The sequence below is a fragment of the Lampetra fluviatilis genome, chromosome 24 (genome assembly GCF_964198595.1).
Source record: "Lampetra fluviatilis chromosome 24, kcLamFluv1.1, whole genome shotgun sequence".
NCBI classification, from domain to species: Eukaryota; Metazoa; Chordata; class Hyperoartia; order Petromyzontiformes; family Petromyzontidae; genus Lampetra; species Lampetra fluviatilis.
In genome coordinates, this window is record NC_136298.1 from 6,695,668 (window position 1) to 6,722,016 (window position 26,349).

The following is a 26,349-nucleotide window of genomic DNA, read 5'->3' on the forward strand; positions in this document are numbered from 1 at the left end:
GGGGAATCCTCGGGTGACGGCTCCCACACCATGGGTGAGGAGCCTAGCGGCGGTTCGCTTAGCAGCGGGGGGGCGATTGATGATGTTAGTCCGGCCGTTAGTATTATCGAGGGAGGGATCTCGGGGGCTAGCGACCCCCACACCTTCCATGCAAAGCAAGCTATCGTAAATTGTCAGCTTTTCAACCTCTAAGCAGTTCCCCTTGCTTGCAGGTGTGCGGTGTATGCAAAGCCACAATGGTGGTGGAACCGTCTGCCATTAGGCATTCACTTCTTGTTGCTAAAGTTCACGGTTCAGTTCCATTCGCCGCCCCTGTTAATAAACTGCGGGTGTAAATAACCATAAAAATCCGCTTTAGGCCCCACCCCCTTTCTCTTGAGGTTCCAGCCCCTCCCGCTTAGGCCCCACCCTGTAGTGGGGGGGCTGTAGGAGGACAAGGGTCTGTAGGGAGGGCGGGGACAGTAGTGGGGGGGGGCTGTAGGGGGATATGTAGCGGGGCGGGGACAGAGTGGGGGGGCTGAAGGGGGGGCTGAAGGGGGGGCTGAAGGGGGGGCTGAAGGGGGGGCTGTAGGGGGGCGGGGACTGTAGGGGGGCGGGGACTGTAGGGGGGCGGGGACTGTAGGGGGGCGGGGACTGTAGGGGGGCGGGGACTGTAGGGGGGCGGGGACTGTAGGGGGGCGGGGACTGTAGGGGGGCGGGGACTGTAGGGGGGCGGGGACTGTAGGGGGGCGGGGACTGTAGGGGGGCGGGGACTGTAGGGGGGGCGGGGACTGTAGGGGGGCGGGGACTGTAGGGGGGCGGGGACTGTAGGGGGGCGGGGACTGTAGGGGGGCGGGGACTGTAGGGGGGCGGGGACTGTAGGGGGGCGGGGACTGTAGGGGGGCGGGGACTGTAGGGGGGCGGGGACTGTAGGGGGGCGGGGACTGTAGGGGGGCGGGGACTGTAGGGGGGCGGGGACTGTAGGGGCGGGGACTGAGGGGGACTGTAGGGGGGCGGGGACTGTAGGGGGGGCGGGGACTGTAGGGGGGCGGGGACTGTAGGGGGGCGGGGACTGTAGGGGGGCGGGGACTGTAGGGGGGCGGGGACTGTAGGGGGGCGGGGACTGTAGGGGGGCGGGGACTGTAGGGGGGCGGGGACTGTAGGGGGGCGGGGACTGTAGGGGGGCGGGGACTGTAGGGGGGCGGGGACTGTAGGGGGGCGGGGACTGTAGGGGGGCGGGGACTGTAGGGGGGCGGGGACTGTAGGGGGGCGGGGACTGTAGGGGGGCGGGGACTGTAGGGGGGCGGGGACTGTAGGGGGGCGGGGACTGTAGGGGGGCGGGGACTGTAGGGGGGCGGGGACTGTAGGGGGGCGGGGACTGTAGGGGGGCGGGGACTGTAGGGGGGCGGGGACTGTAGGGGGCGGGGACTGTAGGGGGGCGGGGACTGTAGGGGGGCGGGGACTGTAGGGGGGCGGGGACTGTAGGGGGCGGGGACTGTAGGGGGGGCGGGGACTGTAGGGGGGCGGGGACTGTAGGGGGGCGGGGACTGTAGGGGGGCGGGGACTGTAGGGGGGCGGGACTGTAGGGGGGCGGGGACTGTAGGGGGGCGGGGACTGTAGGGGGGCGGGGACTGTAGGGGGCGGGGACTGTAGGGGGGCGGGGACTGTAGGGGGGCGGGGGGCAGGGGGGGACTGTAGGGGGGCGGGGACTGTAGGGGGGCGGGGACTGTAGGGGGGCGGGACTGTAGGGGGGCGGGGACTGTAGGGGGGCGGGGACTGTAGGGGGGCGGGGATGTAGGGGGGCGGGGACTGTAGGGGGGCGGGGACTGTAGGGGGGCGGGGACTGTAGGGGGGCGGGGACTGTAGGGGGGCGGGGACTGTAGGGGGGCGGGGACTGTAGGGGGGCGGGGACTGTAGGGGGGCGGGGACTGTAGGGGGGCGGGGACTGTAGGGGGCGGGGACTGTAGGGGGGCGGGGACTGTAGGGGGGCGGGGACTGTAGGGGGGCGGGGACTGTAGGGGGGCGGGGACTGTAGGGGGGCGGGGACTGTAGGGGGGCGGGGACTGTAGGGGGGCGGGGACTGTAGGGGGGCGGGGACTGTAGGGGGGCGGGGACTGTAGGGGGGCGGGGACTGTGGGGGGCGGGGACTGTAGGGGGGCGGGGACTGTAGGGGGGCGGGGACTGTAGGGGGCGGGGACTGTAGGGGGGCGGGGACTGTAGGGGGGGCGGGGACTGTAGGGGGGCGGGGACTGTAGGGGGGCGGGGACTGTAGGGGGGCGGGGACTGTAGCGGGGGCGGGGACTGTAGGGGGGCGGGGACTGTAGGGGGGCGGGGACTGTAGGGGGGCGGGGACTGTAGGGGGGCGGGGACTGTAGGGGGGCGGGGACTGTAGGGGGGCGGGGACTGTAGGGGGGCGGGGACTGTAGGGGGGCGGGGACTGTAGGGGGGCGGGGACTGTAGGGGGCGGGGACTGTAGGGGGCGGGGACTGTAGGGGGCGGGGACTGTAGGGGGGCGGGGACTGTAGGGGGGCGGGGACTGTAGGGGGGCGGGGACTGTAGGGGGGCGGGGACTGTAGGGGGGCGGGGACTGTAGGGGGGCGGGGACTGTAGGGGGGCGGGGACTGTAGGGGGGCGGGGACTGTAGGGGGGCGGGGACTGTAGGGGGCGGGGACTGTAGGGGGGCGGGGACTGTAGGGGGGCGGGGACTGTAGGGGGGCGGGGACTGTAGGGGGGCGGGGACTGTAGGGGGGCGGGGACTGTAGGGGGGCGGGGACTGTAGGGGGGCGGGACTGTAGGGGGGCGGGGACTGTAGGGGGGCGGGGACTGTAGGGGGGCGGGGACTGTAGGGGGGCGGGGACTGTAGGGGGGGCGGGGACTGTAGGGGGGCGGGGACTGTAGGGGGGCGGGGACTGTAGGGGGCGGGGACTGTAGGGGGGCGGGGACTGTAGGGGGGCGGGGACTGTAGGGGGGCGGGGACTGTAGGGGGGCGGGGACTGTAGGGGGGCGGGGACTGTAGGGGGGCGGGGACTGTAGGGGGGCGGGGACTGTAGGGGGGCGGGGACTGTAGGGGGGCGGGGACTGTAGGGGGGCGGGGACTGTAGGGGGGCGGGGACTGTAGGGGGGCGGGGACTGTAGGGGGGCGGGGACTGTAGGGGGGCGGGGACTGTAGGAGGGCGGGGACTGTAGGAGGGCGGGGACTGTAGGAGGGCGGGGACTGTAGGAGGGCGGGGACTGTAGGAGGGCGGGGACTGTAGGAGGGCGGGGACTGTAGGAGGGCGGGGACTGTAGGAGGGCGGGGACTGTAGGAGGGCGGGGACTGTAGGAGGGCGGGGACTGTAGGAGGGCGGGGACTGTAGGAGGGCGGGGACTGTAGGAGGGCGGGGACTGTAGGAGGGCGGGGACTGTAGGAGGGCGGGGACTGTAGGAGGGCGGGGACTGTAGGAGGGCGGGGACTGTAGGAGGGCGGGGACTGTAGGAGGGCGGGGACTGTAGGAGGGCGGGGACTGTAGGAGGGCGGGGACTGTAGGAGGGCGGGGACTGTAGGAGGGCGGGGACTGTAGGAGGGCGGGGACTGTAGGAGGGCGGGGACTGTAGGAGGGCGGGGACTGTAGGAGGGCGGGGACTGTAGGAGGGCGGGGACTGTAGGCGGGCGGGGACTGTAGGAGGGCGGGGACTGTAGGAGGGCGGGGACTGTAGGAGGGCGGGGACTGTAGGAGGGCGGGGACTGTAGGAGGGCGGGGACTGTAGGAGGGCGGGGACTGTAGGAGGGCGGGGACTGTAGGAGGGCGGGGACTGTAGGAGGGCGGGGACTGTAGGAGGGCGGGGACTGTAGGAGGGCGGGGACTGTAGGAGGGCGGGGACTGTAGGAGGGCGGGGACTGTAGGAGGGCGGGGACTGTAGGAGGGCGGGGACTGTAGGAGGGCGGGGACTGTAGGAGGGCGGGGACTGTATGGGGGGGGGGGGGTGGGGATAGTAGTGGGGGGATGGGGGGGGGACTGTATGGGGGGGGGGGGACTGTATGGGGGGGGGGGGACTGTATGGGGGGGGGGACTGTATGGGGGGGCGGGGAAAGTAGTGGGGGGGACTTCACGACCTAACAACAATCGCCACCATGGCGCGTGTGCCAGTCCAGGTAAACTGCGAGGCCACGTGAAGTGTCGAAGGGCTCGCTGACAAGAGGGATCATGGCACAGACCCAGGTGCCATGGGTTGACTGACAGATGCACCACATTTTTTTCAGTTTTATTTATTTGGTATAGCCCTGTGAGCCATTCGGCTCTTGAATCAGGTGCAACCGTAACAAAAAAAACATGAAACAAAAACATGAACAAGAAAACATCTTAAAGTGACTATGTGACTACTATGTTGTTGGGGGGCGCCTATGGCGCCTATGGCGCCCCCCAACAACCACCGCGTGCGGCGGCCCCCAACATACTGGTCAAGTAAACCCTTACGATCCACTCGTACAGCGTGCGGTGGGCCTTCATCCAGCAGTGGATTTAAGCACCCCAAAAACTACAGTACTAATGTAGAACCGTGTGCATTGTTTGTCAGGTTTAATTTTCAAAGAACTTACCTTCAACTACTTTTTAAGCTAATGGCTTGAGAGACGATCAGATGTACGGCTGATAGTGAATTACGATTAAAAAACTATAAAACAATGTTAACAGCTTCGCTGTACTTGAGGACTTTTAATAAGTCGAATAAGAGCAGCTTTACGCGGCTTTCACTTAAAACTTTCACTCTACATACCTTTTTGACGATCCCGCGATGTCACTTTAATGTGAATGAATGAAAATGTATGTAAACTTTAGTTGTGATATTGACATTCACTTCTAAGAGCTATCACTTATTAATCAGTGAAAAAACTGTTAGGATTTTTTGGAAGCTCTTAAGGGGTCTTAGGTTTCAAGTTTCATTGATTAGGTATAGCCCTGTAAGCCATGCGGCTCTTGAATCGGGTGCAATCGCAACAAACAAAATATGAACACAGAACATCTTAAAGCGACGGAGCTCACCCCGGGAGCGCGAGCCTCAGGCGGCCATCAGTGGAGAGCATGGGGCTCCCTCAGGGCAGCAGTGGACGGAGCATGGCTCTGCTTCAGGGCAGCAGCGGACGGAGCACGGCTCTCCCCCAGGCCAAAAGTGGAGAGAGCACGGCACTCCCTCAGGGCAGCAGCGGACGGAACATGCCTCTCCCTCAGGGCAGCAGCGGAGAGAGCGCGGCTCTGCCCCAGGGCAGCAGTGGACAGAGCACGGCTCTGCCTCAGGGCAGCAGTGGAGAGAGCGCGGCTCTCCCTCAGGGCAGCAGCGGACCGAGTACGGCTCTGCCTCAGGGCAGCAGTGGAGAGAGCGCGTCTGGCTCCCTCACGGCAGCAGTGGAGATAGCGTGGCTCTCCCTCAGGGCAGCAGTGGACAGAGCAAGGCTCTCCCTCAGGGCAGCAGTGGAGAGAGCGCGTCTGGCTCCCTCACGGCAGCAGTGGAGATAGCGTGGCTCTCCCTCAGGGCAGCAGTGGACAGAGCAAGGCTCTCCCTCAGGGCAGCAGTGGAGAGAGCGCGTCTGGCTCCCTCACGGCAGCAGTGGAGATAGCGTGGCTCTCTCCCAGGCCAGGAGTGGACAGAGCATGGCTCTGTCTCACTTTCACTCACCCGTCTCTTGCTCGCGGTCAGGTGACGCACTTCAAACAATCCGGGGGCGTACATGTTTGGGAGGGGTGCACCTCTGGTTGGCTGCTTGCTCGCGGTCACGTGACACACTTCAACCAATCCGTGCCGCATTAGTCACAGAGTCACAGAATGACAGACATGGGTGTTTCTACGTGTTGTGTATGTCCAGAAATATCCTGGCTTGCTCGATCAATTTCAATGAATGAGGAGCAGTTTGCCACTTAGTTCACCAGTCTTGTCCTTTCAGTCCATCATCGCGATGTGTCTGCCCTGTCCAGGTCAAAATCCCTTTACAGGATATATGATTTATGCTCGTTTTCTTATACACGTGTTTGTCTTCTTGTCGGTGTCAAAGCATGCGTCTCTCCATGCTTCTTTACGCGTGTCATCTCCATATTGTAGGTGTCGCAGACGTGGTTTTTGCAGAAACACTGGAGAGGAAATGCTTAAAATGTTATCTTTAAAAATTATCAGACAAGGACTTTATTTCAACTGGTAAGGCCCCCGTAGAGCTAGGCAACTATGTGACCATGACAACCACCTCGCAGTGGTGGCAATTGCAGGATGAGATTGTGCAAAATAACAATAGCAAAAACGTCAAAATAATTACATGAAACCCACGCCAATAACTCACTGCAAACAGGATAAACAAGAGTGCTGAAACACAAATTCAAAACGGTGTTTAAAAATAGTAGATCACGAACATATGTAAATTAAACGTTTATACAGCCTCAGCCATAATGGACCTTAGTCATAGCATTCATAGCAATTATATCAGTGGTAAAGTCACGTGCAAATCACCGTTCACTTTATTAAGCACATTTCTTATATTAGCCAATTAGTGGACATTTGTGGCCAGGTTGCTTCTTAAAAAGAGCTATATAGCTCAGCGGGCCTTACCTTGTAAAATAAAATAAAATCGTTTAGTTTATTTGTAGAGGGCTCCCCTTTCGATCTATAAAATCCGAGTGAGATGACAGAAGAGATTGAGACAAAAAGAACATACAAGTTTAGTGAGTAATAGTAGGTTTTTACCCTTTTAAACTGGTACAAAACTGACACCTTTATTCAAGGCATCATGTTTGCAATAACCACAACACAAGTAGTCAAAAAAGCAAACAAAAAGAAGCAACTCTGATAATGATAATAATATGCACTGTCCTTGAAGTTGATTGGTCCACACCCGAGACGGCTTTCTTTAGAGCCTAGTCCCCATTGGTGTTGGACCAGATGACACCAGAAGGCGTACAACTCAAACACAGTGCAATATCAGAGTATTGAGAGCTCGGGGTAAGCATTTACACTATGAGATCTCTTTTACCAGTGGCAAAATATAATAGTAGGTTTTAACCCTTTTAAACTGGTACAAAAATGACACCTTTATTCAAGGCATCATGTTTGCAATAACCACAACACAAGTAGTCAAAAAAGCAAACAAAAAGAATCAACTCTGATAATTATTATATTATTATCATTATCAGAGTTGCTTCTTTTTATTTGCTTTTTTGACTACTTGTGTTGTGGTTATTGCAAACATGATGCCTTGAATAAAGGTGTCAGTTTTGTACCAGTTTAAAGGGGTAAAAAATTACTATTATATTTTGCCACTGGTAAAAGAGATCTCATAGTGTAAATGCTTACCCCGAGCTCTCAATACTCTGATATTGCACTGTGTTTGAGTTGTACGCCTTCTGGTGTCATCTGGTCCAACACCAATGGGGACTAGGCTCTAAAGAAAACCGTCTCGGGTGTGGACCAATCAACTTCAAGGACAGTGCATATTATTATCATTATCAGAGTTGCTTCTTTTTGTTTGCTTTTTTGACTACTTGTGTTGTGGTAATTGCAAACATGATGCCTTGAATAAAGGTGTCAGTTTTGTACCAGTTTAAAAGGGTTAAAACCTACTATTATATTTTGCCACTGGTAAAAGAGATCTCATAGTGTAAAAGTTTAGTGAGATTATCGAAATGCTGACACGAATAGAGATGCAGCGAGATGAGTACAAAGATGCAGACAAGACTAAGACGAGGTAACACTTCGCATTCTAAACGTTAATTTGCTGGTTACGTTTCTAAACATTTGACATTCAGCTAATCATTTGTCCACTACTATTTTTTCATGAATCCGAAGCCCCTTTGAGTTTCTTCTCTTTTGCTTGCTTTGCTCACCGCCTTTAAACGCCGCCTCTGACTAAACTGGGAACGCCCATTGCAAAATCAGGAGGCGAAATTGTTATACGCACAGCCACTGCGACCAACATGCCCCACAAGTTGCCACAATCATCATAATCAGGTCGCTACAGCAGAAAACTCGTGTCACAAGCGCGTGGGCGGACAACTCCAATAGAGAAAGGTGTGTGCGCGTTTATATATGTCTCGGACACATGAGCCGACATTAACAATTTGGTTAGAATACACCGACGGGCGGGGTTCGGTTACCCAAGCCGCTTTGTATCGCCGACAACAAACCCGTGTTCACCTGCGCGTCCAAATCGGCGAGAATTTCAGGAGGCTTTTGGCGCTGCGTTTTCGCCGGCAGCAAATCGCTATCCGAGTCATTTGCCTCCGGCCGATGAGCCCGGTCGTAATGCACATCGGATGAGTCGGTGAAGTCGGTTAAGCTACTTGCTTGGCTGTCTCGCAAGCCCCGTCGCGGTACATGAACCCGTGTGCAAGGGTGTGGAAGAAGAAGTTGGCCGCTGCGATGTACAGCGCAACGAAGAAGCGACTCGCCAGCATGATTATCGTGGCGTTTGGAGCCAATTGCTTCTTCGTGTTGGTGCTCTACACGAAGGCGCACGAGCAGGTGATGACGTTCATTCGGGCTCAGACTCATCAGCAGCAGCAGCTGGAACATGCTTCTCAAGGTCTCACGGAGCAACACGCCATTCCCGGATTTCGACAGTTCCCGACCCCTCTCCAAGCGCCAAGACAGGTTCCCTGCCCGGACAGACCCGCACACCTGTGTGAGTGTATATGTGGGGAGCCGTGGTGGAAAGATGACGGGTGTTGAAATTCGTTTGCGCCGTGCGTAAAGCAGCCGTGCTAGTCGGAGGTGCGGGATTCGCGTGCCGCGCTGCGAACCCCCGGTGAGCAGAATTCGATTCCTGGCTCACGGCCGACACAGGTGACGATAATCTGAACCGGTCCTGAGCCACCCCTAGGTTGACTCGGCCTCAAATGAGTACCTGGTTGCGGGGTGTAAAGATCGCCACTAGGGAGACAAAGGCGACCGGGCGTGGTGCTGGCCACCCCACCCCCTCGTGTGCCGTGCCTTTCAAAGGTGCTCACTAAACATAACTTTGCCCTACAGTCTGGTGCAGGCTATATGGGGTATCCTCGTCTTGCGTATACGAGACATCCTCTGATTGTGTCGGTATGTGTATAGGTCGACGCGACCATAAAATCATTACCCAGTACGGTATGTAAACATCAGCTTTGGGGCGACGAAGGCGGCCGGGCGTGGTACCGGCCACCCACCCCCGAGTTCGCCCTATGGGCCCTGAACAGGTACTCGCTAACAGGACACTCGTCCCAATAGCAGGGGATGTTTATATCTTGTTTTTTCTTGTGTGGGGAGCGGTGGCGCAATGGTGAGCGCACAGAATTAGATAGATACTGCACATCACATTGACTATGAAGGAAAGACAGTGGGCTTGGACCGGGACACATAGCTAGAAGCGATGATGGCCAAATTTGAGGCTCGTGACGGATTGGTACCCAAAGAGTCGGAATGTGTATTTATACCGGAGGAATCCGATGAGCTTTGAAGCTCTTTCACAAACGCGCCCAACAGGACGATCCACCTCGGAGACGGAGTCATAAGATCATATCACGCACAGGAGCGAGATTGACTATGTTAACATGGATGTTAAGAATCTTTCTTTTGTTAAGATCCATATGTGTGAGAGTCCTAACATTTGAATGTGAATACAAAGTCATTTGTCGCTTGTAACGCAAGACCCTGTAACAATAAGCACAACATATTCGTTAATGGGTACATCACAGTTAGTTGATCAGAAGGTCACGTGTGGTGGGGTAAAGTGTGAGTGCTCACACCTCTTCCAAGACGTCTGTCCAGTGTAGTATATAGTGAGTCAAGATGCTCTCCATAGACTAAAACATAAACAAAATGTTGTATTTTATCAGGTAAAGCCCACTGCGCTGCATAGTAGGGTTGAACGATTAATCGATTTCAAATCGAAATCGCAATTTCAAACAATGCGTGATTTTAAGCTTTCGTGATTACAGGAATCATACTCTTTGGTTCTTTGAAATTTTTAAATTATTTTATTTTATACCTACGTGACTTTACCGAATGAACCAAAGAGTATTGAAACAATGCGATTAGCAAATCGCAAAGGCTGCGATTTTTTCCGATTTGAAAATTCCTATTACTTTCCTATTGGAATTGTTTTATTTTTAATTATTAAAACTTTATTTATTTAATTGAACAATTGTTCTATGTTTGATTGTTCTATTTCAATTAAAACATTTAAATAAATACATTTGGGAGCAATTATTATCTTTTAAGTTCTCATCCTTGCATTAGAATATATAGAGCAGTTCATATTTTGATGGTATAATGTGGCAATGCTCCATCACAGTGAATATTGAACTGAAGCTTGACTTTTAAAAACATATTCGCAAATCAAATCGCAATATCTGTCAGAAAAATCGCAATTATTTATTTTCCCCAAATCGTTCAGCCCTGCTGTATAGTTGTTTTTTTAGAAGCGACCAAGGCACAAATAATAGTTCAACTAAATGGCTTATCATATGGAAATTTACAGCAGCCAAATACTCTAAACGCATGTTGCTACATGTGGAGGGGAAAACCGGAGGACCTGGAGAAAATCCACACGGCCACAGGGAGAACACACAAGCTCCAAATATACACCAGGCGAGGTAGTTAACATCTCGCCACCGATTTGTTAATTCCAGAGCACTGGAGCTTCCTCGATTGGAGGCTCTTCTGCCAGCAGTAGTATAAGCAAATAATTACAGGGCAGCACCTTTACCGTTGTTTAAATCTTTTTACATAGGTACAGACCAATACATCTGTGTGTTTGTCTTTCTCTCCTGACAGTGGGGGCGATGAATGTTTCATTTGTGAAGACGCCGCAGAGTCTGGAAGCGATAGAGAAATCAAATCCGAATGTGGAGCTGGGCGGCCAGTTCCGCCCTTCGAACTGCATCCCTAGCCAGAAGGTGGCCATCATCGTCCCCTTCCGGCACCGGGATGACCACCTCAAGCACTGGCTTTACTACCTGCACCCAATACTCCAGCGGCAGCGCGTAGAGTATGGTGTCTACATCATCAACCAGGTACACGAGATGTAGTCAACATTCAATTGCCCCCTCTCCTCCGTCCAGCTGATTCAATTGCTCACTCTGCTTTTAGTTGAGTCACTTGGTCACTGTTAGAAAAAAAACAATTGCCCTCTTCACAGACCGGTGTTAGAGAACGGTTCCTAGAAGGACATATCGCAGTATCTCTGTAACGGATCTCTTTGACATTGAGGACAGCACTTTGTCACCCACCTTGATACATAGAGACATGGTAATCACATTTTAGTCAAGCCACGACATTTCATGATCAGAGCTGGAATCTAATCAATTTTATATGACCGTGCTAAGATGATCAATTCCATCAACTTGTTACTCTCGAAAATCCGTTTTAAATCATGGGTGGCTGATACCTAGATTCAAATCCAGCGTCTCAGTGGTGCAACCTCAGACCTCTGACCTCTGAGCACTGAGCTTATAAATTGGTCATTCTAATGTGGAGGTGTTTCACTAAAATAAAATATAATCAAGGAAGACAATCATTCATATGCATGGATTATGCAATACTTTCCAACGAAATGGGTTTGTCCTTTTAAGCATTTCATTCGCAGGAGGGAGGTTGACAGGTAGTGGTCAGGACAAAATTAATTTGCATATTTGCAAATGGTCCTTTTGGTTTGTGTCTCCGAGTTTGGGAAACCCTTTGATCACTTTGGCCAGTTTTCAATCGGGCAAGTCTCTAACACAACACAACTTCATACTAAAGTCTTGCTCCTATTGGATCATAGTTACGAGCACTGTTTTGACCACACATTACAGACTGACGTGCAGACAGACAAAGCTCATGAATTTACGCTTTAAACCTCGGTTCTAGAGCTGCAGTCTTAAACCACAAATTGTAAAGCTATAGTCGTAAAGCTTAGTTGCAAGGCATGCATTTTCTGGAAAACTGGATTATTGGCATGCGATGGCTGCAGTTTGGAGAGGGGGTGTTCAACCGAGCCAAGCTCATGAACATCGGCTACGTGGAGGCCCTCAAGGACGCCCCCTACGACTGTTTCATCTTCAGCGACGTCGACCTGGTGCCCATGGACGACCGCAACCTCTACCGCTGCTACGACAACCCCCGGCACTTCTCCGTCGCTGTCGATAAGTTCAACTTCAGGTACGCGTGCCGCACGAGCCTCCAGGCTTGTGCCAATCATAGCCTTTCTCGACCAGAACTTTTGCACAACAGTTTATCTCAATCCATTGCAGTCCGACTCCAGTCCTTCGTGACCCACTTCGGGCCGGCTGAGCCACGTGTCAAGCATTCACAGATATTGGCGTGAAAATGTACAGAGTTTATTCGACTGTGTAGGGCAAGCAATTAAGTAAGCTTTGCTTCTTGTGTTGGGGTTTGCATTTATGGTGGTCTCAGACTTGATGGATTGCGTAGGCCACCATATTTTAGAGAGGTTTTTGTGGTTTTGCTGAATAGCTCTAAATCGTGCTGGATAGTTCTCCAAAGAAGTTCCTAGCACGTGGAGAAAAACGTCGAATATCGTGCCGAACAACACACTGTAGTACGACCCGAAGACACATGGGAGAAGAGCTTTATACGGGGGTTTCTTCAACGCTTGTTAGCTAAGATCAGGCACGTTGGCACAAATCTGTGGTCCTCCGTTGTTGGGTCATGCTCAGATGGAGTCATTGTGCATAAGAGACACTTAATCATGGCACCGAAAGAATTGGGAGAAGCGTGAGAAAGCCCTTCGTTGTTTTGACTCATTTGTTTTAAAATCTGTTGTGAAACGAAATTAAAACAGATTTTTCTATTATTTTCTGACAGCCATCTCTGCACATGTGTACATTAACCTTGTCGTTTTCATTTTAAAGAGTAGCGTCTTCGCATATTTAACCATCATAATCATACACAATTAAAGGATTTAACGAAAATAATTTGGTGGGAATGGACATGAGTCCCAGTGCCTGACACCCTAACAATAATTGAAGACTTGGTCCAACATGGATTGAATTCGGATGTACCTGCGCTGGTTAAGCATTGCCTCACCAACACTCATTTTACCTGGAATGGCACCTTCTACAAACAGAATGAGGGTACCCCTATGGGCTCCCCCTTGTCACCAGTGATAGCCAATGTGTTCATGGAAAAGTTTGAATCAAACGCCATCCAGACGTCCACCCTATGTCCTTCCCTGTGGAAGAGGTATTTGGATGACACTTTCGTCATTTGGCCACATGGCCTCCCAGCATTGAACCAATTCCTGGACCACATCAATTCCAGACACCCATCCATCAGATTCACCATGGAAGTGGAGAAAGATGGCAAACTACCATTTTTAGATGTTCTATTTGAGAGGAGACCTGATGGATCATTGGGACATTCTGTCTACAGGAAAACCACCCACACAGATTCCCACTTGAAACCTGATTCCCACCACCACCCGGCTCAAAATAATTATCTCATCAAAACACTATACCACAGAGCTCATGGCATATTTGACCAACACCACCTGGCCAGTGAATTAAAACATGTACATCGGGCCCTCAAGATGAACGGATACTCTGACCGCACTATCTGCCAAGCTGTTTCTCCCACCATACAGAAACAACCACTTGAAACTGCTGCTGCTGCAGCTCCTTACTATTAAAATTCCTTCCCTTTATTACTGCTAACCCTACTCCCTCCCTTTGATGCTGCTAATCCTGCATAATGCACGGGAATAATATGACTTTGAAACCCCCCCTCCACCTCCTACGCATTCCACAAGTAGTGACTAATCCCATATCTGCATTTCCCATAATTATGCTAAATTCCTCTTGATATGCAAATGCCTTTGTCAAGGCGCCCTTCCCCCTCCAACCCAGCTTAAATATACGCTGCCAAGCCTGGTGGTGCTCATTCAGACGCTGTCTTTCCGACAGACCTGTTCTTCACCTGAGGACGGCTGCTTGCGTTGTGGCCGAAATATCGTGAGAATTATTTTATCATGTTTTATTTTTATTATTTTATTATTTCCCTTCGACGTGACTTTACCAAAAGAACCAAGAAGATGAATCCCTGCAGTCACGAAAACTTTAAATCGAAATTTAAGTGGGCATTGACAAAGACACCTCACATTGAAAGAATGATGGCCAATGGACAACACCTGGAATGGAATAACAGCCGAAGGAGAGAACGCACACGCGAGGTTAACCACCGACGAAGTGGATTAATGAGATCGGTCCCTTTGCAGGAGTGGGGATAGATTGTCGCATTGCATCACCTTGAAGGATGGTGGCAGTCTGAGAGGTATTTATCCAGCGGTGCATTTACACTGGCTGAGGGTGATAAGAGTGATAAATTGTTCATCTCAGGAATTTGTTTCCTGTACGAGAGGCAAGTTTGGTTTGAAATAGGTCCTTTCTGCAATGATATTCTGAATGAATGTTCCCAATAAACGTTGATGTTAACTTTTACCCAAATTAAACAGTAACAAATATCTTACATGTATATGAAATAATGACCACAATATATATTAAAAAATTGACTAATTAATGCATCAATACATGCAGGCTATGCATGCTCATCATGTTCTTCAGCTATGCGTCGTATCCACTGCTAGATAAAGGCTTCCCTATGCCATGACCATTCCTCAGGGTCCAATGCCGCTACCGCCCATCTCACTTCCGCCCACCGACTGATCTTATCGCTCCGTCTCTGCTGTGGTCGTCGTCTTCAATGTGTTCTCTCCTTTGGCCGTGCGTCTTCGACTCGTTTATCTCACGAGCCCTCGTGGGTGTTAAGGCTGATTGCACGTGGTTTAAATTGACTGTTATTTTCGAATGTATATTTTTACGCAGGCACATTGTGAGCACACTTGCGCACACATACACTTGAATTGTGCACCTACTTTGTAAATGTCTATAGACCTTGAGTTTAGATTTCTGGCCACAGCTAACATCAGTGGTGATTGGGATCTGAAACGGGTCATGAGCCACTTCTTCACCAACTCATGTTGACCAGCGCGGTGAAGTATGGTCAAAATGACCGACACGTTGCAGCAGATTCACAAAGGACTAGTTAATGTCACATAAGAAATACAGTATATACCATTAATAACTTTGTTGCAAGCTTTAAATGTGCTACATAATGCTTTTCCAAAATCACCCAGAATGCACCCAACCCTAAATGACTTTTGGAGCGAAGCAGGCTTTGTGCCTGGATAGTGTTTGGATGGGCGACCACCAACTACAAAACACAGACATAGTAGGCCATGTGGGCATTTGAGGGCAGTACAGCAAATCCACTATTGTTCTGCACTCCCCCCCCCCCCCCCGACTTTTAACCAACCCTCACTGACCAGTGTGGTGAAGTATGGTCAATTTGCCTCCCCCTCCTGCATGGTGGATCGACAAGTGGGCCTGTAGTTGGACATGCATGATACTTAATGCTACGTTTCTGCAAAGTATGAGACCCAACCCAAAAACGTCACAAACTCAACTTCAAAAGAAAAAAACAGAGGTAGAAAAAAATCCTGTTCTACGGCAGTCTGTGTTCAGAATAGCCAAAGGCTTGACAACACGGCAGAGTAAATGTCCCTCTCTAATTGCGTCTGTCGACAAGGCACAATCCGGTCATTTTCTGTTGCTAAAACACGGAGCCCTGTGAAAGTAACCACGAAGCTAACATCTCGGCAGTTAACGAAATAACGTTCATCAAACAGCCCTGTTGTCAATCCACCGTGTTGTAGATGTGATCCAAGTAATATAGTGTGGCAATGCACTCGCAATTGAGAACGCACGCATGTTTGCGAAGGAACCATGGGGGAAATGTAAAGATGTGAGACCGACACCCCGAAAACCTTTAATCCCAGCTCTCCTTTCAAAGAGGCCCCTGGTCTCAATGGACGAACGTGTGCATTTTGAGCCTTTTGTCAATCCACTGTTGGATGATGGTCTCCTCTCACCGTGCGGGTCAAGGAGGAGTAATTTGACCACACTTCACCACGCTGCGGCAGTGCGAGTTGGTGCCAGTGGGAAACATGAACACAGGAACATAGAAGCACAGTACAGTACAACAATGGATATTGCTACATTGCCATCTGCTTCCCACAGTGTTGCCCCGCAGCAGACTATAGGACCTGCTATGCATGGTGGTCTCCCGTCAAAGCACGATCAAAGCTCAACCCTGCTGAGATTCTGCGATCTCACTGCTGATTTAGTCATAAGCATAACTGGTAAATATGGAGCTTAAAAACTTAAATGGCATTATTTATATTCTTGTTCTTTTAAAAAAGGAATTTAGGATTTAGGGATAACAATATTAAGCAATGTTGTGCATGATGAAATATGTTGGGGGTGGAGTTGTGGCACATTGGTTAGCACAGTGTGCTTTATGCTCTGCGACCTGAGTTTGATTCCTGGCAACGGTTAACATGAGTGGCGAGTGATCCCTGAATAATTTCTGCCTTGCTTCACCAACGTGAACTGACCAACATTGTTGTTTCATTACGAGCCACATTTCAAGGAATGTAATGATTGTGTTTTGCGTGCAGTCTTCCGTACAAAGAGTGCTTTGGCGGAGTGTCTGGCCTCACTAAAAAACAATTTGAGAAGATAAATGGCTTTCCCAATAATTACTGGGGCTGGGGAGGAGAGGATGACGACATCTATAATAGGTGAGAGTGGACGCACCGGAGTTCTGAAACACCACACTTGTGTCTCATTCACACGTCACAATGCTAAAACTCTTTCCTTTCAAGTTAGACCATGGGCTCAACATTTACATAATTATAATGTATAAGAGCATTCGTACAAACATTCACTTCAAATTCATAGTTATTAGGATAACAAATTGTACATATATAAAGTCGTTTTCCCTAAGAACCACTCACTGCAAGGTGGCTTTTAATGCTATAAGCAACTTTTCCATATATCATCACAGCCTGCTCGACAAATTATTGTGCAGGGATCAACGACACACCATACTTCCCCCTCTCATTAGCCGTGCCAGTTTAGAACATTGCTTAACAAAGAGACATTCTGAGGCCTGACTTAAAACAAAAGAAGGTCATGGCCAAAGTTTTAATGTAAAATGGCTCAATGATGTTTGAGATAATTGATCAAAAGTTCTCTCTCAGCAGAGTTTTCTGCCATTTATGTACTGGTTAGTCCACTCGATTTCAACGCAGATGTCGCTGGCTCTATTTGTTCTCCTGGCACAGCAGTTGAACCGATGGTGCAAGTTATCCTAAATCCCCCAAACTCTGTCCACCCAGCAGTACGCATGGGTGCACCAATTTTTTCCGATCAGAAGGTCGCCTGTAGTGGTGGTGGTTTAAAGTGTGGGTACTCCTGCCTCTTCCAAGACGTCTGTCCGATGTGTAAAGAGTGGGTCGATTTCACTCCATCGAGGCTCTCTGGAGCTCCACATAGTGGAGGCCCTTTTGCAGCAGCAGCGGCATGAGCCAACAAATGCAGGGCTGCACCTTTAACTTTTACCTCTATCGATGGCACCAGCCTTACAACTTGGCAGGGTTTCCAAGAGATGTACGCACCACAATGCACAATACGGGTTCAGAATCAGAATATTTATTTAGACTGCAGGAGGAATCCGATGAGCTATAAAGCTCTTTTTCACAGATGTCCAGTAGGGGCGGGTGAGAACGTGACAACCACAAACAATGCAAATACACGATGGGAGTGGACAGTATAGGAAAGGTAAACAAATCACTGAAACAAAAATATACAAATAAACTAAACTATTTTTATTTCAGAGTAATGTCCACTGGGCTATTCACTTATTTTTTAGAAACAACCTGGCCACGAATGATAGCTCAACAAAGTGGCCTATCACGTGGATATTAATAGTCGCATAAATAATTTAAATATTCTAAATTTAATCCAAATTTATATTATTTAAATTATTTTGTTCGTGTCATGGACTCCCTGTGAAAAGCAGGTGCGCATTCCACGTATTTTGTGAAACATCAGCATGGAGAAATTGGTAACATTGACAATGGACTTTTACTAACACTAGATGCAATTATACCAAGCGTTTGGTGTTTTATTAAATACCGGTCGCTGTATAAGAAATTGTTCATGGTTGATCATAATGATGAGAATTCGATCCTTTTAAGGGCAGGTGTATTTTTTGGCTATGAATTCAGGTGAGTCTGTAGTGAGATGCGTGTGTTTAGACTGTTAAACACCAATTCGATTCATGGACCATCAATATTTCATATTCATTTCGTGCCAGTACGTGGGAATACTGTGAGAGAATGGCTTGGCAAAGGGAATTTATTACGGACGAAATTGCGATATTCAAAAACAATTCTGCAAAGACGATATACACAGCAATGTGAGGGATGTTATTGTGTGTAATGCTGACATGTAAAGCTGTGAAGCTGCGTTGTGTGCTAGGATCAGAAAAGTGGGAATGAACATCTCACGTCCTGACATGACGATTGGGAGGTACAGAATGATTCGACACGATCGAGACGCTCACAATGAAAACAACCCATTCCGGTGAGCCTCCCTTTACATGACGCACAATATCTGCATGCAAGGCAATAATCATTCGGGCATTTGTGTCAGAGCTTTTTGGTCAAAAGTGGGGTGAGGACAAGTTTAAATCTGTGCGTTCCCATCGGGCAAATTCCAGATCTCACACGGACACACGTTGAACACATTTTTGCAGCAACACTCTGGGAGTGTCTTGAATACATCTAAAGCAGTTTGAGCAGTACCAGAGTGCGCACTTTGCTAAACAGGAATGTGTGCGTATGTATGTTGAACTTCTTTTCGCACCGTACGTAGCCAACCGTGTTAATCGGCGGTGTGCGCACGGACATACAGCTTGTTTGGAAATCCACCACTGGATGAAAGGAAATTGGTATCCCTTAAAGTTCAACATCTCCAGTGAAACCGAAGTCTACTGTGGCCCATGTGCCATGTGCTGGGATGCAGAAACGATTTGTGCCACTGATGAAAATGGCCACCTCTTCACGTATGTACATGTAAAGTCCTATGTCAATCCGCTGCTTCGATGAGGGGCTATCCATGCCCATGTGGAACGGGAGAGCAATTTTACTCTATCTGGTAAAGGTAAGAAGCATAGACGTTGGAGCCATAATACGGTACAACAACCCACGCGTCCGCTGAACGTCTGGAAAACATCACGATAACAAATATTGTTTGGGTCTTTCGGTAGAGTCACGTAGATAGGTACAAATTAATAAACATAAATATTAAATAAACAAAAAACTTGGACGCTTCGATCACAACACAAGCGATCGTGATCAGGAAGAAAGAGGGGAAAGCTGCTGAATACAGACGGTATTATTGGTTTATAATGGGTGTAGTCCTAGAGTCATGATAACAAAATATACCGCAAACAGTGAAGGTGCTCGTCATTGCATCGGATTACATTTTAAACGTTTCACGTCCGCAAGGCCGATTCGAATTGGAAGACGCTCTCTCAAAAGCATGGCCGTTTCAACAGAGTAACTTTTTGCCACTTCCATTTCTCATACGTGGCCATGAAACACATTGCTTGGTGCTGACCTCATAATGCCTAAGGCCGCCGCTGAGGTCATGTTGATCGATGCCGTAGCAGCTGTGGGGTTGGTTGGGCAGACGGGGGTGTGGTGGGTGGGAGTGGGGTCAGGGTGGGGCGGCAGCCCTGGTCACCCCTCCGGGGGGGGGTGGCGTCGTTGAAATGTTTCGGTGAATCGATGAAGGCAAACAGCAACGACTGGTGGCTCATGTTTTTGATGGGGGTGGTGTCCTCACTGCTGTAGCAGTTGCGGGGGGGGGGGGGGTGCAAGGATGGCACCATGCTTTGCTCTCGCACCATGCGCCAAAAAACGTCTGGCTGCTCCCCTGATGTTATCTGCCCCTGACCCCTGCACTCAGGAGCTGGCAAATCACTAAGACGGCCTTTACCATGTGGAGGGACGGCATCAACACCTTGGAGTACAAGCTCATTAAGGCGGAGCGATGGCCCCTGTACACCAAGGTGATCGTGGAGGTGGGCAAGCGGTCGCCGGGCAATCAAGTGTGGGGGCACCGCAACAAGCGACAAGGCCACTGAGCGTCCAAGCCATTCTGTGTCGGAGGGCACAGCTTCCTCCTGGGGGCAAACAGAGGGTGGCAGTGTGGGTGGTCCTTTAATCGACGACCGACTGTTCTGTAATTCACGGTGATGCGTTTTTTAAAACTGGTGCTTTTTTACAAATGAACGATACGCTGCACTGCGCCAACACTTGAATTCATGACCACTGACAAGCATAGCGACAGTGAGGGACAGAGATTCATGAATTAGTGAGCACACATCCAGGGCTCAGAGCACCATCGCCTGTTCTATCTCCCAGTGCAGCAGTTGAAACAATAGGCACATTTTTTAAAAATCCCCCTCCCCCCCCAGCCCGCCGCCCTTCCCCCACCGGGCGTGTGTGGTGGGCTAAAGTGCGGGTACTTCTACCTCTTCCAAGACACGTCGTCAGAAATGACGAGGTCGAACCGTTTCTGGATGGCACCTTTACATCTAGCTTTATCCAGGGGTGATTAAATTGCTTGCACTTAGTCAAACTGTTCAAAATATCCTGCCTATATTATGCTATGGACTGCAATAAACTTACTAAGTGTAGTTGGAAATTATTAGTAAATCATCCGAACGTAAAATTAATTCACATGAATCCTGTACTTTTGCGAACGTGCAACTCTTATAACCTAGGTTATCATGAGTGTGAATTTTTTTATGCATTGTAAGCACTATGAAATTGTTAAGTCTTGCATTTTATACTGAACTCGTTAAATGTTTGCAAACAATTTTTAACGTGCAGCGGTAGCGAGTTCCAGGTTTATGGAATCACTGACAGCGACGCTGCGTGGTCTAAATCTCACCGTCCAAGTGCATGGAACAATCAAGTCACCGTGGTACTGGCAAACGAAGATGACGACTTACGATTGTGTGCATTGTCATGCACACGTCCGTCGGGTAATGCAGAGAAGATTGATGCAAATTCTTGTGGACCTTTGCACTTTTAAATCTAGATTGAAAACTAAATACTTTAGAACTGCTTTTTGTGTTTAGCTTGGATTCTTCTCCCTGCACCTACGAAGAGGACGGTTGGCTACTTACGGTGCTAAAGAAGTTCATCATACATACATACAAAGAACGAGCAGGGCGTGTAGTCGACCCTTGCTTTAATTGGCAGCCAGTGCACTTTGTCACAATGTTCGTCGAATTGAGGACAGCCCAGAGTGGATGCAGATGGACGGCACCGCGCTTAGCTGAAGACATTGTAACATGAGTACACAAGGTTGGTGATGGACGCGTGGACTGGTATCTTGGCTGCATCGAAAGTCAATGAACGACGTGCCGTGAGCAGCCGCCGAAGTTGGTAACAGCACCTGCCAGCCAAATGTTGCATGTGTGCAGCGAATGTCGGTTCAGGAACAAGATCGACTCCCAGGCGCTTGACGGCAGTAGACATTGGGATGGCTGTGCCTCTCTGGGTGATAATCCGCGGCAGATCTTTAACAAGTTGCTACCTGATACTAAGCCGGATGAATTGGCTTTTCTCAGCATTTAACTTTAGCCGATGTAATGACATCAACTGGTTCGATGTTCTCAATGCACGAGCTAAGGTGAGGTAACGACGCGACACATGAAGCGGCTTTATCATGAAATGTAAAGCTACCTGATGTCAGCATTTCGAGTGGAATACCAAGACCGTCTCACTGAGCGACTAGAGATGTCAGCCTTGCAAAGTATAAACAGTGCTGGACCTGCAACACTTCGTTGCAGTGTTCCACAATGGAGGACTGAAATTGGTTGACTGCTGACCAGCAAAGCCTGCAGTCCGGGTCTGCTGCCAGAGGAAAATAATCGATCCACGATGCGTGAAGACAAGTTGAAGAACAATTTTGAGGTCGACCGCGTGAAAAGCAGCGGACATATCTAAACTATTGAACTAAACAATTTTTTTTACCGGGTTAAGCCCACTCGGCTATATAGCTGTTTTTCAGAAGCGACCTGGCTATCACAAATGATAGCTCAACTTAGTGGGTTATCGCGTGGAAATTTGTAGCAGCCAAATACTCCAAACGCACGTTGATTCTAAATGGGGAGGGAAAAGCTGGAGGACCCGGAGAAAATCCATGCGACCACGGGGAGAACATGCAATCTCCAAATATACAGGCATCAGGGTGGGGATCAAATCCACGGCCTCCTGTATACCAGGCAAGGAAGTTTACATCTCGCAACCGCAGCGCCCACAAGTCGACCAAGTCAATTGGCTAACAGAGCATCTGAGACTCGAGTAGTCTCTGTTGAGTGATGCTCCTTGTAGGCAGATTTTGAAGCTGTAAACAGGTTGTGTTGTTCAAGGAATGTGACGATCTGATGGGATACCAACTTCTCAACAACCCCAGACGTGAACGTGAGGTTGGAGATCGGTCTGCAGTTTCTGGATGTCGGCTGGACCAGCATTTGCCTTTTACTCTTTGGTTCTTTTGGTAAAGTCACGTAGAAAATAAAATCAAATAATAATATTTTCTACGTGACTTTATCAAAAGAACCAAAGAGTATTCCTGCAGTCACAAAAGCTTCGAATCTCATTTGCCTTTTGTGACGTGGTGTAACGACGGCGTGGCGTTGATTCTGTGGCAGGGAGCCATGCTTGGGTTACGCGGCGCACATGTCCACTTAAATGCGAGAATCTTGGGGAGAAACTCTTGGGCTATTTGTGGGGAATAGAAGTATAATGATAAATCCCTGAAAGTTCAATGTTTTAGTTACTTTTAAAATGCTGTAGTAGTAGTAGTAAAATAAAAAAAATTACTACCGCCATCGTACACTTTTTAATTAATACACCCTGGTTTTTAGTGGGGGTGAGTGTTGGCCTGGAGGTCATGAACGCAGCAACCTTAGTTGGATCTCACGTCATGCCTGACATCAATGACAAGTGATATCTGAAGAGGTCCTGAGGTGTCCTCACCCTGCCCTTCCTCTTTCACCCACCCATCATGACCGGTGTGATAAAGTATGGCCAAACAAAATTGCCACAAATTATTATTTTAAGTACAGGCGTGTCTCACTTAACGAGCATTCGAAGATAATTACCCGGTAGGGTAAAGGTAGCGCGAATAATTACCCGGTAAATACAGTACATTGTTTACAGCTAAAAGCTCCGTGGCACAGTCCGTGGCCTCCATTATAAATTGCGATAATTGATGTCGGACTAGATGGAGACGGACCACGTTCTTGGGGTAGAGGATGAGATCGAGGATGCCAGCAAAGGCATTTTTGAGGTTGCTGCGAACAGCAATCGAAAGAGGCAGCGGCATGCGTTCCCGTGGGAGCACACACACGATTGGATGGAGGGTGACCCCCATGTACAGCAAGGGAAGCGGCAGTGCATGCACTGCCGCAAGTGGTTTTCCACCCACACGAACGCGTCGGGGTGGAAAGCCCACCTCAAGAAGCACAACGCGCTCGCCCCAGGCAGCGAAGTCAGGACGTCGGCTGCCTGAAGGTTCCGTCTAACTGGGCCGGAGCGGCGCAGGATCTTATTGCCTGTCGTTCGTCCGAGGACGATGTCAATGACGAACTTGATCAGGTTGTTGATGAGATCGCCATCAACCAAGACGACTGGGACGAGGAGGTTATAGAGGACGGTGTCGTCGATAGCCTCAACGCCCGATTCGAGAGTATTCTATATGTATAAAGCGCTCTACCTAGCATTTATCGTTATAAACCTTTTTCATGTGTTGTACCCCAGTAATTTCCCTGTAATCGGGAAATTTGTATGGGATAAGGGTAAAAGGTAGGGTAAAGGTAGGCTCGTTGCTTTTTACCTTACCTGCTAAAGGGTACAAGGTAGGGTAGAGCGATTGTATTGTGGTAAGGTAAAAGGTAGGGTAAAGGTAGTCTTGTTTTTTTACCGTTTAACTTTTACCTTACCTTGCCGAGGGCTACGTGGCGGCAAGGGGGCATTACTGCAGCCCGCAGCTATTTGTTTACCTGCTGTGTTGTGCTTTTTGCACGCGTGATTCGTCGTGTGGGGGAGGGGGCCGCGTGGTAGCACTGCAATGGTTGGGTGGAGGAGCTAATTCATTGGAGACACTGAGCACAGACACACCTGCAAGCACTATGGTTATTAATGTTTGGTAAGTGTTAGATTTGTTGGTTTTATTTCTTTACTTAAAAATTGTAATTAGTATTTCTCACGTTTAAAATGTGTTCGAAAGTGGAACATTTTGAGGCTGAAATGTAACTCATCTTTTAACACGGGAGTCAATGGGAAAACGATGATCGTTTAACGAGCTTTCTCTTAACGGGCAATTTTCTCTGAACGTAGCTCCCTATTCTGATGTAAGATTGGAAATTCAAATACAGCTATCATTTCTGTTATTCTATTAAACGTTTTCATTATGTATGGCCTTGGAATGCATTGCATTAATTGAGAAAGCTCTTCGTGTTTTGCATGTTGGTATATTACTAGCTTGTGAAAGCAAGATAATTAGTTTTATTTCACTTTGTTTACATGATTTTTAAATGACAGTAACAATAACATAGAAATCATCAGCTCATGTTCGTATCATTTTGGGGAAAAAACAACATTATATTAACTGGAAAAAAGCTTTTCAAAGGATTTTATTCTTCGACGGTTAAGTTGCTCACATCTTGTTAATGACAACGCGGTACTACACAAGCAATACATTTGCACGTGTAAACTTCTGCAAATGCCAGGTTTACATGAATATTGTGTATAGATTGATAAGCAGATAAATCAATGTAAAAATATTTTGACAATACAGTGTAAGGTGACCAGGTATCCTTGCAATTTATTGACAGGTTTTACAATTGGACGTGCACTATGTCAAAGTAAAAAAAAGGAATAAATAAGATGAACTAATATTAAAACCATATGCTGCTCTATTGATTAATTATGTACACACGATCTGCTGTGCCACATCACAGCAAAACCTATACGTGTGTTCTTAAAATACATTCTGTGTAACCTTAGACACGTAAAAATAAACATTACACGGTTGACAGTTAACGTTTTTGCCCAGACATTTCTGGGCACAACTTTTTTAACTTCTGGCCAGTGTGAGATTTATCAAAGCCCATTTTTCATTATTTTTTTATCACCATATGTAGGGCTTAATCCTTATTTTTTTTTTACTTGTTGAATGCCAAACTAAAAACAAACGTTGTGTTATAAACTGTGCTTTTGGGTTGTACAAAGTGTAGTTCGGCATTGTCGGACGTTTCGCTGCACTGAATTTAAAGCAATACGTGTAGAAGCTTCTGGAACGTGGAGTGAAACGTCGGACCACATACCAAAGAACACGCGGTAACAACCCAGAATACTTTAGAGAGCTACCCTGCCCAGCTGCGACCTGCGCCGGACTTCATATCTAAAATTGCCCTTCTGTTCAACCAATGGAGTTAATTTATAGAAAGTAAATTATAATAATTTAACTGTCACTGTATAGTAGGTTCAAAGAGACTTGGACGACGTAGTCGGAGGAACACTTATTTATTGAATGTTCCACTATATACAGGCCAAGATATACAACACTCGAAGGGGTATCGGCCCCTTCACCCGTCTAACAGGGAACCCCACAATCTATATCCCGGCTAGCCTACTCCCAGGTCCTCCACTACAGAGCTAGGGGAGGCTAGCTGACCCAGCTCTGGCCAAGCTGGGATTATGGCACCCTGAGTCCCCAGACCGGCTCTTACAAGAGCATCGGTTCTGTGCTCTCGGGGCCACGCCACTGGCTTGCCCTGGTCGGTCCTTAGAAGGACGGCGATCCAGGGGAGTCCCAGGGCCTATCTAGCTGGTCTTCCTTCTTCGCTGGTTTAAGCTAAACACTGAAACCCGAGCCCTCCGGCTCACCGCCTTATATAGCAACTCCCCCACCGAGGGGTGGGGCCGTGGGGGATCACAGCGCCGTTTTAGCCCCCCAGGCTAAACGGTGCGGACGTGGATGTAAGCATCCTTCCGCGTGCGGGCACAACCACCCCTGGTGTGTTTGTTCGCCCTCCCCTAACACCTCTACAACTGCAAGAGCAAAAAAAGACAAGAAGTAATTATCTGAGCTCTGCATCAGAGCTGCGTTTAGAGTTTATGTTGCAGGCATTCTATTACAGTTAAGTTTGTCGGCAATTTGAAAACAAAAAGTTAAGTATTTATGCAAAGCATACTTTACCGTGACACAATCATTACAAAATGTGCCGTTTAATAAGGGCTGCGATCGCGTATAGTATGAAGAGTCGTCTTAAACTCACGCTTTCACGGGTGAAAACGATTGCGTGTGTGTAAAAGCACAGAAAATAAACTTTTTGCGGATTCCCGAAGGTATGCCAAGTGGCTCGTACGTTTTTGGGGATCCTTGTCTGATGCCA

General features: G+C 49.3%; 1 protein-coding gene across 1 annotated transcript; it reads left to right on the forward strand.

Moving 5' to 3' along the window:
- The first annotated feature begins 4,360 nt into the window (after positions 1–4,360).
- On the forward strand, positions 4,361–20,016 carry LOC144941047 (beta-1,4-galactosyltransferase 2-like). Its single transcript, XM_078867471.1, has 7 exons — positions 4,361–4,421; positions 8,270–8,614; positions 10,738–10,976; positions 11,915–12,102; positions 16,478–16,600; positions 18,345–18,449; positions 19,839–20,016. The coding sequence occupies exons 1-7, from the start codon at positions 4,361–4,363 to the stop codon at positions 20,014–20,016; spliced, it is 1,239 nt and encodes a 412-aa protein (XP_078723597.1).
- Positions 20,017–26,349: the final 6,333 nt, after the last annotated feature.

Coding starts and splice junctions, on each gene's coding strand:
- LOC144941047 (XM_078867471.1), top strand. CDS start 4,361: ATGGCGCCTATGGCGCCCCCCAACAACCACCGCGTGCGGCGGCCCCCA. Junction 10,977..11,914: donor GTGTCTACATCATCAACCAG/GTACACGAGATG, acceptor CGATGGCTGCAG/TTTGGAGAGGGGGTGTTCAA. Junction 12,103..16,477: donor GTCGATAAGTTCAACTTCAG/GTACGCGTGCCG, acceptor TTTTGCGTGCAG/TCTTCCGTACAAAGAGTGCT.